At 40.3% G+C, this 15393-nt stretch overlaps 2 protein-coding genes across 3 annotated transcripts; both read left to right on the top strand.

Moving 5' to 3' along the window:
• Positions 1–800: 800 nt before the first annotated feature.
• On the top strand, positions 801–13391 carry LOC306886156 (AFG1-like ATPase). Of its 2 annotated transcripts, XR_013785609.1 has the most exons (14): positions 801–924; positions 1427–1644; positions 1727–1778; positions 1869–1970; positions 2348–2478; positions 2636–2735; positions 3229–3287; positions 3923–4005; positions 4422–4492; positions 4673–4773; positions 4858–4998; positions 5079–5195; positions 6426–6652; positions 13326–13391. XR_013785609.1 is itself a non-coding variant. In XM_079443058.1 (13 exons), exons 1-13 carry the CDS (start codon positions 816–818, stop codon positions 6552–6554), a joined length of 1413 nt encoding a protein of 470 aa, XP_079299184.1. In that variant the 5' UTR covers positions 801–815; the 3' UTR covers positions 6555–6930. The 2 variants fall into 2 exon arrangements, 1 of the variants encoding a protein (XP_079299184.1); XM_079443058.1 differs by lacking the exon at positions 13326–13391 and having other exon boundaries at positions 6426–6930.
• Positions 8762–14696, top strand: foxo3a (forkhead box O3A; the record flags this gene model as incomplete). Its single annotated transcript, XM_079443056.1, has 2 exons — positions 8762–9319; positions 13326–14696. The coding sequence occupies 2 exons, from the start codon at positions 8762–8764 to the stop codon at positions 14694–14696; spliced, it is 1929 nt and encodes a 642-aa protein (XP_079299182.1).
• Positions 14697–15393: the final 697 nt, after the last annotated feature.

Raw genomic sequence — 15393 nt, 5'->3', positions numbered from 1 at the left:
ATCAATATGTTAGTCTTAAGGTCAAGGCAATGTGCTCCAAAACTTGCATTTAGAAGATATAAGCATTCAAAGCTTGCAGTTCGTCACTTCCGCCAAAAGTTTGTTTTGACGTCACATCGTACTTCGTCTTGTCATCAAACTCTCTGTCCAATCAAATGCTCTCTAGAGTTCGAAGCGCCGCCCCCTACACTATAAATAGACGCGGAAGCTGCGGCTGAGCTCGGTCACAGCATTAGTATTTCTGTATGGTGAATGGCACGTAGTGCACTATATAGGGGACAGGGAACGATTCAGACAGTGTAAATATGCTTTCCATTGAGGAAAAAAGAAGTCTAGTTTCGCGCTGTGTCACGCTAACCGCCACACACACACACACACACACTCTCTCTATGTGCAGCTTTACGGAGCTCATAGTCTCTGAACGGCTTTAGCCCAAGCTGTGACATAAACGAACGCTATTGGCTATTTTAAAAAGGGGCGAGGCCGCTTGATATGTCCTGCCCTGTTTTCCTGTTTTAGTCAAAATGACGTCAACACGCTGCATGTTTCAAAGAATTTTAGGAGACCTCTGGTACTCAGATTTTGTACTCAATAAAAAAAAAAGAAAACCTTTAAGCCACGCCTGGCTTCTCAGTATTCAGGAGGCGAATTTGGGAATTACGCTAAACTCATGAATATCAATTAGGTCCTTCTGACGTTGTTTGCGAGCTGGAGCGGGGAGACACGTCAGATAATTCATATGCATGAACAAAGACCACGCCCACATCCACTGTACAGGGCGTCCTTGCATTAAAGCTTCCGCAGTTTGAAGCATCATGGCAGCCGCTAAAGCGTCCTCTGTGGCGCTCGGACTTCAGTTCTGTGTGAAAAATAAGCTTCTGTCGAAGTCAGCTTTACCTGGTATTGTCAGCTTTGTTAAAAGAGGTAAGAGCTTTCAATGACACTTGAATGACAGGAATATTTATGTGAAAATGTCATTATGTTCGACAAGAACACCCAGTATGTACCGAAATGTTTTTATCTTAAAATTATTACAGGTTTTTATCTCCTTTTTCTCTTGACTGTTGTCTTAAATGTATGTCAACAGCTACTAAAGAAATTATAATATCGTAATATTAGTTTGTAGGACAGTATTTACATAAATTATCTTCATTTTTGTTGAGCTAGAAAGTTTTGATCTAGATGTTAAAACTTACATTTAAAATCACTGCTAGAGAGCCTTGTTAAAACTGTACTCTTGATTTAAAAACGTATAGCTTTTTGTGACAACTAGCCCCGCTCTCCCATTGAACAGGTGTTAAATAAGAACAAAGTTGATAGTGGTCCTTTAGCATGAGAAATAGAAATGTTGTGCAATCATGCTGATCTTGTTCAACACAAGTATTCTTAACATCATTCATCTCAATCTCTAATTTCTGTCTTGCAGGTCTTGCCACAAGTATGTTATCTCAGACTGTTGAAGAGCCCAGTGCCACGGCTTCTCCAAGCAGCAGTTTTCCTGGACCGCTGGAGCATTACAACAGTCTCATTCAAGACGGACAGTTACGAGAAGATCTGCAGCAGAGGGCTGCTGTGGAAAAACTGGATCAGATGCAGAAGGATCTTCGAGGGTACAGCAATGAACGCTCAACGCTTTTCTCAAAGGTAAACAACACACATTTATGTGGCCTAAAGCAGTCAAAAATATGCTTTTAATAAATTCAGACTTCTTTTATCTCTGCAACAGTTCTTCTCCAAGAGAAAGCCACCGAAAGGTTATTACATATATGGAGATGTTGGTAAGTTCTGTGGCATCATATTGTGGCTCAGTCAGACTTTGTTGTCTTGTTATTGATCTGTTATCAATGCTTATTTTCTCATTCTCTCAGGCACTGGAAAAACTATGGTTATGGACATGTTTTATGATCACGTAGAGACAGCGAAGAAAAAAAGGGTCCATTTTCATGGATTCATGTTGGATGTGCATAAACGTAAGTTAACAATTTTTTTTTTTTTTTCAGATTTGAACAAGATGCTGTTTTATTGGTGTTTGTGCACTGATAATTCTTAGGTTTTGTTTATTTCTTATTTTATTTTTATAATATTTAACTATTAGTTTTATTGATTTTGTGATAACCTCATAACATTTGCTAAATATATTATTTTTCAACGTTGTCTGATATGGGCATCTTCAATGCTTTTTAAGCTAAAGACAGAAATGAGCTCAAAGTGCATTATTTAGCATCTGAGTGACTGAAATATTCCCAGAGCCCAAAAATATAGTTGTATATATCAATTATAAACCGATGCCAAAATGAGTAAAGTTGCCATTATTTGCTCTTACTCAGATAGACTCATGTTTATATAGGAATCCATCGGCTCAAGCAAAGTTTGCCCAAGAGAAAAGTGGGTAAAATGGCAAAGGCGTATGATCCTATCGCACCGGTTGCTGAAGAAATCAGTGAGGAGGCCTGTCTTCTGTGTTTTGACGAGTTCCAGGTGAATGTTTCACTCAGTAATCGTGTAGTTGCAATCTAATCAAGCTTTGTGATCGCTTCAGGGTACTGAGATCTGCTTCAGTGCGGTGACAATCAAACTGTACTGAGAATAATCGGTATTGATTCTTAAGGCTTCTTGTGCTTTCTCTGTTCGTTAGGTCACTGATATCGCAGATGCCATGATTCTTAAGCAGCTCTTTGAGAACCTCTTTCTGAATGGGGTTGTAGTTGTTGCCACATCTAACCGACCTCCAGATGGTAAGAAGCTATGAATCCAGCAAAATACTGAATGAATTTAGTTGTTATACACATTCTTTTGGGTATAAGGTAACCCTTATCAGTTGCTTGTACTAATCAATAGATCAACTGACTCTTTGAAAAGCCTGTTATTTGTAAATTTGTTTCTTCAAAGTGACCGCCAGTGACTATGCAACACTACAAAAAATATTTATAATAGTTGTAATTAAATTATTGGAGTATGTTTTACAAGAAAATACTATTTCAGTCTTTCTATTTAATTTTAATGTTTAATTCAATGTTATTTACATTGACAAATTTATTAAAAATTAAACATTATTCATAAATTTTTTTTAATGATGTTTACTAGCAATATCTGAGTGAAAATTGATTTGAAGTAAATCATGCACCATTATTGTTTTGAGTGTAGCATCACATAATGTGTGCGGTTTCTTTCAGTAACTCTTGGCTTCCAAATCCCAGTTTGTTTGGAGCGCAATATCTTGTTTTACAGATCTGTACAAAAACGGATTACAGAGGGTGAACTTTGTGCCCTTTATCGCCGTGCTGAAGGTAAGCACTTCAGCAACAGGTGTATTATCTAATACACTTAGTGCAGTGTTTATTGGTGTTATGTAGGGTACTTAAAGGAATAGTTGACCCAAATATGAACATTTGCTGAAACTTTACTTACCCTCAGGCCGTCTAAGATGTAGATGAGTTTGTTTCTTCAACAGAACAGATTTGGAGAAATGTAGCATTGCATCACTTGCTCACCAATGGATGCTCTGCAGTGAATGGGTGCCGTCAGAATGAGAGTCCAAACAGCTGATAAAAACATCACAATAATCCACACCACTCCAGCACACCAATTATTGTCTTGTGAAGTCCGTTTTTTTTTTATTGTGACGTTTTTAATCAGCAGTTTAGACTCTCATTCTGACGGCACCCATTCACTGCAGAGGATCCATTGGTGAGCAAGTGATGCAATGCTACATTTCTCCAAATCTGTTGAAGAAACAAACTCATCTACATCTCTGATGGCATAAGGGTGACAAATTTTGGCAAGTTTTAATTTTTGGGTGAACTATTTCTTTAATGCTCTTGTCTTGTTGCACGTTTGGGAATAAAGTCAAAAGAGTGATAATGCGTGTTAAGATGCTTTCAAGTGCTGCAAATAAAGCAGCAGTCTAATGTCTTGTAAACAGGACTACTGCCAAACACTGCGTCTGGATTCTGGAATAGATTATCGGAGAAGAAATCGCCCTGCAGCTGGGAAACTCTTCTACCTGTGAGAAAATTCATTATGTTGTACAAAATGAGATGTTACTGCATTAGTTTAGCAATGCACTCTTAATCAGTTATGGAAGTTGACTACTTTCTTTAATCAAAGACCAGTTTAAAGCTGAAGTGTCAAATTTCTGCACAACTAATATTACCAAAAAGAGTTACAGAAATGATAGTTTTCAAACAATCCAAACACACACCATTAGATGAGTCACTGTTGCTTAGGCAAGTCAGGATGTCAAGTTTTGAATATCATCATAAGTTTTACTAATGTTGTCCTTTCATATTAAGATGGGGCATTAAAATTTAACATCCAAAACATGACATGCTTTGCTTGAAAAGTCAATGTTAGTAGGAGTAAATAAAAACATTGTATTATGAAGTGATGAATTATTTATTAAATATTTTTGAATTATTTAGTTCCAGTGAACCTGATGTTGACGCAACACTCGATAAGCTGTTCGATGAGATGGCCTTCAAACAGAATGACAGTAAGTTGGCTGCTAATGTGTTTGCTAAATAACAAAACGCTCTCATTTAATTAGCTGATGGTTTATCAGTGGAATTTCAATGGCAGACCGTTAGATACTCATTGCTACAGATGTGAATGTACTTAACATTATGTGTGTTATGCATCCAAAATAATAAAATGTTCATTTTGTTTATCACAGTTACTCGGCCCAGATCTCTAAAGGTACATGGCAGGATATTGACACTTGCTAAAGCATGTGGGACCATAGCAGACTGCACTTTTGAGGAGCTGTGTGATCGAGTAAGCTTGCGTTTCCTATGTTGTTTCACCATCCTCCACTGAAATGAAATATATTAGTGAGTAATGTGTTGTTTTAACTGTTAGCCGATAGGAGCCAGTGACTACCTGGAAATCTCTGCTGTGTTTGACACAGTTTTCATCCGAAACATTCCATTGCTCACTTTGAACAAGAAGACGCAAGCCAGACGCTTTATAACTCTCATTGACACACTATATGAGCACAAGGTAAGTCATGATGAAATTCTTGTGATTTCTGTTGGAAGGTCTTAAGGCACCTCTCACAGTTCGGTGGAATATCTCCACAGGTTCGAGTCGTACTGCAGGCTGAAGCTCCATTGGATGATCTGTTTGTTCACGAACATCATGACGATCACGACCATCATGACACTCATGTTTTATTGGATGATCTGGGCATTTCAAGGGTAATTTACAAACTGTTTGCTATTCAGATTCTTTGAGAATTAAATAAGGAACCTTTTTTTTGTTGCAAGCTGAAAGTTTGGGGTTGGTAAGGTTTTTTTTTATATATATATATATATATATATATATATATAGTTGTAAAAAATGTTTTGAAAGAGATTTCTATAGTAAATATTGTGCAGTATTATTAACTGTTTTCTATTTTAACATATTTTAAAATGCTATTTATTCCTGTGATCAAAGCTGAATTTTCAGCATCATTACTCCAGTCTTCAGTGTCACATGATCCTTCTGAAATCATGCTAATATGCTGATTTGCTGAAACATTTCTTATCAATGTTAAAAACAGTTTTGCTGCTACACATTTTTGTGGAATCTGTGATGCAATTCATGATTCTTTGATGAAAAGAAAGTTCAAAAGAACAGCATTTGTTTGAAATCTTTTGCAACAAATGTCTTCACTGTCAATTTTGATTAACTTATTGTATCCTTGTTGAATAAAAGTCTTCATTTCTTTGATTAAAAAAGTCTTACTGACCCCCAAACTTTTGATATAGTAGGGTGTATGTTTATGTTGCTCAATAGGACTGGCCAAAATGAGAGTAATGAAATCACGATTGAGAATGTTCTGTTTCGTTATGGTGGGTGGGGTGTGCTTAATTGTCATGAAAATAAAATGCTTCACTAATACTGCAAAATAAAACCCCTTACTAGTCTTAAAAAAAAAAGTCACTTAAAAATCAACTAGTTCACCCAAAAATGAAAAATTGTTGAAATTTTACTCAAACTTAGGCCATGCAAGATGTAGAGGAGTTTGTTTGTTCATCAGAACAGATTTGGAGAAATTTAGCATTACATCATTTACTCAGCAATGGATCCTCTGCAGTGAATGGGTGCCGTCAGAAAGAGTCCCAACAGCTGATTAAAAACATCACAATCCACACCACTCCAGTACATCAATTAACATCTTAAGACAAAAACTGCCTTTGTAAGAAAAAAAATTCAAGACATTTTTAACTTCAGTCCATTGCCTCTAGCTAAAATACAAGTCCTTTAATCCATAATATTGCTTTCTCTATTGAAAACAAACTCATCTGCATCTTGGATGACCTGAGGGCGAGTCAATTTTTAGGTGAACCATTCCTTTAAAAATCTCTTGATTTTTAACCTTGATGTTGATCTCTTCACACTGATGGACAGCAGTGATTTGATTTTCTCTTTTAATGCATCAGGATGCAGGCAGCTCGCTGGCGATCTTTACAGGAGAAGAGGAGGTGTTCGCCTTCCTGAGGACAGTATCTCGCCTTACTGAGATGCAAACAGAGGAGTACTGGGTTGCAGGAGATCGGAGCTCTAAGTAGCTTTTTATCATTACTAACTCCATATACACAGCGGCCATCTCAACTATCTTAAGACTCAGCCTCTCATGAGGTCTTGGGATCAACTCCATTTTGATTTGGTGAGGACTGTATTTTAATCAGAACTGTATAATGCTGCACTTTATAAACGCACATGCAAACATGATCGAGAGACTAGCCTCTTTTTGAGGTTTGGTCTTGAATGATTGGCAGGTTTTTTTTGAAAGAATGTGGATATGGATCTGCCGAAGATGTTTTGAAATCAGGCTGCCTTTCTGGTTCTATAAATGGTTTGTGGAATATTTTGACAACCTATAGTTGTCAGATAGCTGATATGCAACCCATTTAAGATTGTTTGCATTAAAAATATTTGATCTTTTATTGATGTCTGATTGTTCTGAACCTTTCTCTAGTACTTCTGTTTGCAGGTAGGTTTATGTGGTTATTCATCATTATTTGTGTCCAAACCATAATAGGAGAATATCAGTCATGTGTATTTGGGTCTAATGAAGGATACCTGGTTGGGCCTTTGCTGTGGGGACCTGAGATTTGTTTCATTAGAGGTACTTGCTATATCAAGCTCATACTGAGGATTAGGGATCTGAACAAATTCCAAATTTTAAGTGTTACATTTTGGTGTGTATCTTGTCTATAGCACACATTGTGCATGAGTGATGCCTCAAATTTGTCAAAGAAAAGTGTGCTTTTGACTCAGACCAGTTCACCAATTTATTTATTTAACAGTCCTATTAATATTTTAAAAGAGGTTCTCCTAAATTTAAAAGTGCAAACACCTCTACTAAAAAATAAGTAGAATTTTAAAAATGTAATAAAAAAAAGTACACTTCTATGAGATAAAGACTCCAGTCATAGCTGGATAAAAGACAGTTAATTTTTTTATGAAATTGGTCACATTAAAAATAACAATATGCCTAATTTAATGAGAATACAGTAATGATGCTGTAATAGTTATTTTAATAATTCTAATAATAATCAAAACATTTATTTTAATTATAATTAATTCATCTATACATACCAGTGGTCTCAAACTCAATTCCTGGTGGTCCACAGCTCTGCAGAGTTTAGCACTAGCCAGCTCCAAATCACACCTGCGTGGAAGTTTCTAGTGATCCTGAAGACCTTGATTAGCTGGATCAGGTGTGTTTGATTAGGGTTGGAGCAAAACTATGCAGAGCTGTGGCCTCCAGGAATTGAGTTTTAGGCCAATGATCTATAATTTATTCAAAATAAACCTATTGCAGTATAGGCCAAAATGACCTATGAAAAAAAATATATTTCAAAGAATAAAAAAATGTAATAACATTCTATTGCGTGCGAGGCACTTTGTCTAGAAGCCATTATTGGAGAGCGTGTTAAATAAGAGCTCTTGCGATGGCATATCTGTGTAATTGTGAAGATGACGTGTGTGGCAGTGGATGTGAGCTCCTGTGCTGCTCTCCGGCCCTTTAAGAAGCAGTTCCTCCGACTGGTTCCAGGGGGCGGATGATCTTTGTGTTGCTGTTCTTCTTTGTAGTTTGCAGCGAAGCAGCAGCGCATTAAGGGCTTTGGCAGTGCTGGATCGCCCGGGTTGCGGGACGCAACGTCCTGCTCGGACATGGAAGAGGGATCATGGAGGTTTATTGGGGGAAATCGTGTGTGTGTTAGGACTCATTCGTGCTGATTTGCAGCGAGACGGCTGTGGAGGTATGGCTTGATCGTTTGAGGACACTTTAGCTCACGTACAGCCCTTCTGATCTCTTTCAATGAGCGATTTTAACAGGCGGCAGCTGCGTTCTGAAACAATGTAACATTCGCATTATGATGTAATGTTGCAATGTAACGCATTCGCAGCCAGACGTCATGCAACAATGTAACAAATTTGACCGTTCCATTCTTTATGCTTTTGAACCACGGAAGCTTCATTAAACGAGTAGAATGGAGGCATTTTCGCTTGTTTTGTCGTTTATTTAACGCTTAAAACTAACCAAAAGCGAGCGAGATTCATAAACGAGTCCTTCTGTGTGCTGCAAGTGGCCATGAGCGCATTTGTAAATATTCCCGAACATCTCCCATCAATTCGATTCCCTAAGTGTCCCGCATTGAAATGTGGACTCTAGAAGTGACCCATTAATGGCATGCACGAGGGCACTGCTCCTGTTGTGTTCAGAAAAGTCGTCCATACATCATTCATTTGAAGGAGACCAGGAAATATGGCAGAGGAGATAGATAAACCTTTGGCTGTGGACGTCGACATAGACCCTGATTTCGAGCCCCAAAAAAGGCCCAGGTCCTGCACCTGGCCTCTGCCCAGACCGGAGTCCAATGCCGGGAAAGCAGAATCAGCAGAGGTGGGAATCATTCTCGAGGAAGAGGCGGATGAAAATGGCACTGACGATGCTTCTAGTGGCATTACAGGCGCATCAAAGCCTGTCGGTGTGACAGAAGGAAACCAGGCTGTTGCTGCTCCTGCCATAGAAACCAGTGCTGCTGTCAGTGATAAAGACTCTTATGGTTCTCCTCTATCTTCCCAACATGCTCTGCCCGCATGCAACGACTCCAGCATCAACGGTCTGATTCCTCAGCAGCCCAGAAAATGCTCTGCCCGCAGGAACGCCTGGGGAAACTATTCCTACGCGGACCTCATCACACAAGCCATCGAGAGCTCGCCCGAGAAACGACTGACATTGGCCCAGATTTATGATTGGATGGTCCGGAATGTGCCATACTTCAAGGACAAAGGTGACAGCAACAGCTCTGCAGGATGGAAGGTACGTCAGGTCAAAGATACGGGTTTTTAACCTTGTCTTGCGTTACGTGCATATCGGGACTGTTCTTGAAATCCATGTTGCAGCTAGTTCAGGTTTATTGGGATATCTCAATGGCAAAAAGTGTCCCAATTTACTAGAATTCACACCTATATGTGCTTATTTTCTTACAGTGTGCAACATGCATGCTGGATATGTAGTCAACTATGTGGTTTGCTGATATAGTGCATGCTGTTGTGGTCATGCCAAAGGGCGTTACAGCAGAGAGGAAAGTGTCACTGAGGAAATCGCTTTTAAATGCCCCTGCTTTCCTCATAATTTCACCAAGTACTGAAGCATGATCAAAAGAACGAGATGTAGCAATATCTATAACATTTTCACTAATCATTCTGTGTATGATCAATAGGATCGCACCTTTTTTCGTGAAAATAAACTCCAACATTATAGGGCTTTTGCTACGCTCGCTTCTCTCATCCCTGTTTGATTTGAGGGATTAGCTTGGCCTGGAAAAGCAATTTATCCCAACATTGAATCAAGTCTAATGACTGCTCTTGGTATAGCTGGATTTGAATTGGAGAAAAACCTCTGGAAATCCCTGTGCAATCCTGCAGATGTAAGGCTGTTGTGCAGATATTGCATATAAAAAGATGATTTGGCACCTTCCCAAACAAGCTGTTTTTTACAGTGCAGATTGTGTCAAAGCAGCTTTACAGTATTAAATAGGAAAATAGAATAATTACTAATTTATTTAATATTTGCACTATGCATAATATAATTTGGATAACTTTTGCCCTTTTTGTATAATCGAGACATTTAAGAGTCAATGTATATTTTAAACCTCATAATGAAAGCAGTTCACAGTAACATGTAGGTTAGTTTCCAAATTGAATGTTTAAATCCTGTCTATTTGCTAAAACAGACATATTGGTGATTCTGTAAAAAAGAAAAAGGTCCAAGCAGATTGAAGCAAAAGCCAGCCGTACTCTGCAGAAAAAGCCATCCTGCAGAGTGTTTGCATCTGCCTGCCACTGAAGGAGGCAAAAAAGAGAAACCATGGGCATATCGTCAGTGTCAGGGCTGCTATTGGCTGTTATGTCCCCACCTCCACTTCTGATTGGCTCTCGGCTACAGCATAAGACGCAATCAGCTGACTGGAAACTATGTAGGTCAGTGTGTAGCAACATGTGAAGAGCTTTGGTGTTTGACTCTGAGAGACAGCATTGTGTGTAAACTGGCGGTGCTCCAGTGCTGTTCTGAGTGGTGCTTTGCTCAAAAGGGACTGCATCATGGTTTTCAGATGATTTCAGCCCCTCTTTTCAGCTATTATATTTATTTTTCATGGTCTTGTGTAGATTTAATTCAATAGAAAGCAGCACCACAGAATCTTTAAATTGATTTGCAGTGCTACATTCACATAATCTGACACTCTATTTAATGCAGTGGTTTACTAATGCAAATTTTATGAACGGATAAATCTCATGAAAACTGTCAAGAACAAACCTAGGTTTTGGACTCAAAAATATTATTATATAATAAACGTGTAGAATGGATGTCAATATGCTCTTCAGCAGCAGTTGTCATTGTAATTGCAGGAAGAGCAAACATGGATAAAATAATTCAAACTGGTTTGAGACCTGATTGAATTTGTCATTGAAGATGCTGCTCTTATTTCAAGTTTAGTTGGTAATGATCTGTTTTGTAATCAATGTAGAATACCAACAATCAATCTGATGGATGTTTTAGATTAGATTCTCAATCCAAGCAATTCAGTTAGCCAGTTTAACAAAGCAAAAAAAGGAAAACTGCTTGCGTACTTTAAGAATGAGTTGGGAAACATGTTCTTCTTCGAGAGGAGAAAGTTCTGTCTTAGATTAAATCCAGTAATAGGCTTGAAGCAAAGGCATTAAAGGGGACCTATAATGCAAAAATCACTTTTATAAGGTGTTTGAACACAGTCGTGTAGCCGCAGTGTGTGAAAACAACCAGCCTATAATGTTTAAAATCCACCAACTAATCTTTTAGAAAACCAATAAATCATGAACAGTCTCTCCAAACGAGCCGTTTCAGATTCTCCCTCTGTTCATGTCACCGAGGGGAAAAAGTCCTGCCCATTTGTGACGGTCTCTGCCCTATTAAGGCCAAAGTATACTTCGCTTTTTATGCGTAAACGAGGGACAGCATACAGTCGAACGCGCAGCCTTTCGAAGTATACTCCATTTGAAGTTGTACGCGAATGCAGGCGGTCAACACATGCGCACTAGAAACCTTCATTCATGTTCAGTGTCTGCTCTATTTTTCCCCGTTAAGTCATGACTGATATTTTTAAACTCTTTTAAACCAAAGCTGAGCTGTCTCATACCCTCTCGCTCGTCAATGTGAGCATCTGTTGTTGCAGTCTCTGCTGTTTTGTCTTCATTGTCGGTCTCTTTGGTTTCGTTTTCTACTGTGAAACAACGGCCTGGGACAGTGTTGCCACCATGTGGGAACACCTGATTACAGCAAAATAACTTCAGTGCGCATGTGCGACCTCAGCGTACAAAGTACGCACGGTTACAAAAATCAGAAGGTGGGCGTAAACTATCAGCAATGGCGGGCGTTGCGTTGCTATTGATGTTCATGGCTTTACGAACCTACATCGGCATCCAAACACAGCAAATCAAACGTGTTAGCATTTAGCTGCTATTTCAAATATGGCGGTCCAAGTTTCTGGTTAGTCTTGTTGGTCACGGTAACCCCGCCCCCAGCTTCTGACGCAAGCGGTTATTCCTTCTAGCCCAGCAATGTTTTGGTGCTACTTATGAACCGCTTTTACTGGTTCGGAGCTGGTGCTTTGGATGTCGAAAAACAAAGAACCGGTTTGAAACTAGGCTCTGGCTCCGAACCGGAACTAGGGAACTGCCTTGGTGGAAAAGGGGTATCGGAGAGGTTCAAAGGTCGTTAAGGTGATGTTCATGGACTGTGTTGAGCAGAGTCCAGCTTTCTACAAGATGTAGCAGGCACCGCATTTGATAAATTCACACCATTTTAGACTCGGTCTGCTTATTCATCAAAGAGGAAAACCATGTCTCGCTTGTGAATTATCACATCCCCTTATGCTGCATTATGGATTGCTGAACCTTCTGTGCTGCAGTCCACATTAATGCAGCTTCACTGCACTGTACTGCACTCTTAAACTTTGTACATGATTGAGGAAGTCTCCATGAATCTTTCAGCTTTCTCTGCAGTAGGAAAAATTTAAGATAGTTGACTAGTATTATGGTGCATTACTACCTTGAGAAAATCCTGGTCACCAAATGTGGTGTTTTATTAATGTTTATTACTGTTTTCTGTTGCATACATGAAGTGCCAAAACCCAAACACTGTTACCCAGTTGAATTTCACAACACAGACCAATTTTCTGCACAGCCCAACGGACAGCGTAGAGCGTGTTAATTTACTTGTAGATTGGTCTTGACCACAGAGCCCAGACCCAGTTGAACTGTGTGTGTGTGTGTGTGTGTGTGTGTGTGTGTGTGTGTGTGTGTGTGAGAAATTCAAACGAGAACAGTCTTTTTTTTTTTTTTTTTCTCTATAAAGCTGCTTTGGAATATTGTGTACTTTAAAATTGCCATTCAAATTTTGTTGAATTTCAGCACAGACTTTTTGATTGCAAACCTCAATGGGAATCACAAATGCCTAGCTGTTAATTTTTTTTTTAAGTTTAATTTACTTGGTTGAAGACCTAGGCTTTGAATTCTTGACCTACACAAATGGACACTCTTGATCAGAGGGGTCACATGACTCTTCGATCTCGGTTTAAAGCAATAAAATCAGAGTGGCATTGTTAGTCACAGCATTGTGCTCTCTAGAGTTCAAGATTATTTGATGCTTGAACATGAGGCCATTATTCTGCTTCTTAATAGTCAGATTGTTAATATATGGAGCTGGGGAATCTAAAACGAGAAGTATATGAATGTTTTAAGCATGTCTTATGATGCACAGCTCATTATCTACTCTTCTCTTTTTGCAGAACTCAATACGACATAACCTGTCACTCCACAGTCGCTTTGTCCGGGTCCAGAATGAAGGAACAGGAAAGAGTTCATGGTGGATGGTCAACCCTGATGGCGGAAAAGGGGGTAAAGCTCCACGGAGACGTGCCGTTTCAATGGACAACAGTAACAAGCTCATCAAGAGCGCCCGTGGCCGTGCTGCAAAAAAGAAGGCCGCTCTTCAGGCCACTCAGGACGGAAGCTCCGAGAGTTCCTCCAGCCTGTCCAAATGGACTGGCAGCCCGACCTCCCGCAGTAGCGACGAGCTCGATGCTTGGACTGATTTCCGTTCCCGCACTAATTCTAATGCCAGCACCCTAAGCGGACGCCTTTCCCCAATTCTGGCCAACCTTGAGGTGGATGAAGTTCCCGATGACGACTCCCCCCTGTCGCCCATGCTGTACTCGAGCCCTAGTAGTATGTCTCCGTCCACTGGACTGACCGAGCTACCCCGTCTAGCTGATCTTGCAGGAACCATGAACCTCAATGATGGCCTCTCCGACAACCTAATGGATGACCTTCTAGATGACATCAGCTTGACGTCTTCCCAGTCTCCAGGCCAAGACGAGAGTGGGGCCAACCTACAGGGAAGCCCTGTGTTTACCTTCAGCTGCTCTGGGAGCAGTCTGGCAATTCCCTCTGGCAGCTATGGCACCAACTCCATGTTTAGCCCTCCATCCGTCACTGGACTGAGGCAATCTCCAATGCAAACGATTCAAGAAAACAAGCAGGCTACATTCTCCTGCGGTTCCCTCTTTAGCGATCAGAGTCTGCAGGATTTGCTTAGTTCTGAGTCCAATAGTCGCAGCGATGTCCTTCTTACCCAATCTGATCCGCTTATGTCGCAAGCCAGTGCCTCCCTTTCCTGCCAGAATGCCCGTCGCAGTGCCCTGTTGCTGCGTAATGACCCTATGATGTCCAACCAGGCTGGGCCTGTGGGACAAGGGGGGCTCAAGAAGGTGTCGCCATCTGGATGGCAGATGAACTGTGTCTCGGGCAGCGAGTCAGACTACCAAAGCTTGATGAAGCAACATCTCCAACAGTCTCCCTTCAGAAGCACGTCTATGCAGCTCAACCCCTCCGATTCGTTGTTGTCAGGTTTCAATGGCAGTGTGACCTCTGTTCAGTCGGTGTCTCAGGACCAATTCCGATCTGACTTGGATCTTGAGGCGTTAAGTGGCAGTTTCGATTGTGACATGGACGCCATCACCCGCAACGATCTGATGGATGCCGAGGGCCTGGAGTTCAGCTTCGATTCACATCTCCTCTCCTCTCAGAATGCTAACCTGACTTCAGGAAGCTTCTCCAGTACCAAACGAACCTCCTCCCAAAGCTGGGTGCCAGGTTGATCCAGCCAGGCCCAGAAATGTAGTGAAGGGGCAGAACACCGCATTTGAGCCAACTGTCCACTGCAAAGCAACTGTACATTATGCTGTAGAAAAGCTATTTGACATCTATTGGAATGAGTTTGAGTCCATGTCAACGATTTACCCAGTCGGTGTTGTAGTTTTGTGGCTGTATGTTTTGTATCGTCATGATTGAGGCTGGTTTGACTGACGTTGTGAAAAGTTTCAATATATTTAACCACGAAGTGCGTGTAGGTTAATTTAAACACCAATGACTAGGTATTGACCTCAGCTGCTGGAATACATGAAGTGGAGTACCATAGAGAGTAGGTTGTTTATACTTGCATGAAGGCTTGGCCAACAGTACTTCCCTTAGTCCATTTAGAATACAAAATCCGAAAGCATCTGGGAGTGTGGAAAGAGTAAAGTCCGTTTGAAAGACAGCAGAAATCTTGAATACTCATTAATAAAGTGGTCCCTACAACAAGTGGAGCACCGTTGAGGGAAGGTTGTCTATATATAAAGGTTTAGGTAGCTGTTCTTCCTTTAGTCCACTTAAAATATAAAAACTCTCCATTGCAAACAAGGGTGCCTCCACAATAGAGAGAGCGCTTTCAAATCATTTACGAGTGTGGAAGCCAGTTTGAAAACCAATTAAAGGGATAGTTCACCCAAAAATGAAAATTAGTCCAAGATTTAT

The sequence above is a fragment of the Barbus barbus genome (assembly GCF_936440315.1).
Source record: "Barbus barbus genome assembly, chromosome: 20".
Lineage (NCBI taxonomy): Eukaryota > Metazoa > Chordata > Actinopteri > Cypriniformes > Cyprinidae > Barbus > Barbus barbus.
Note: the sequence above shows the minus strand (reverse complement) of the source record. Positions and strands in the feature narration are given on the sequence as shown.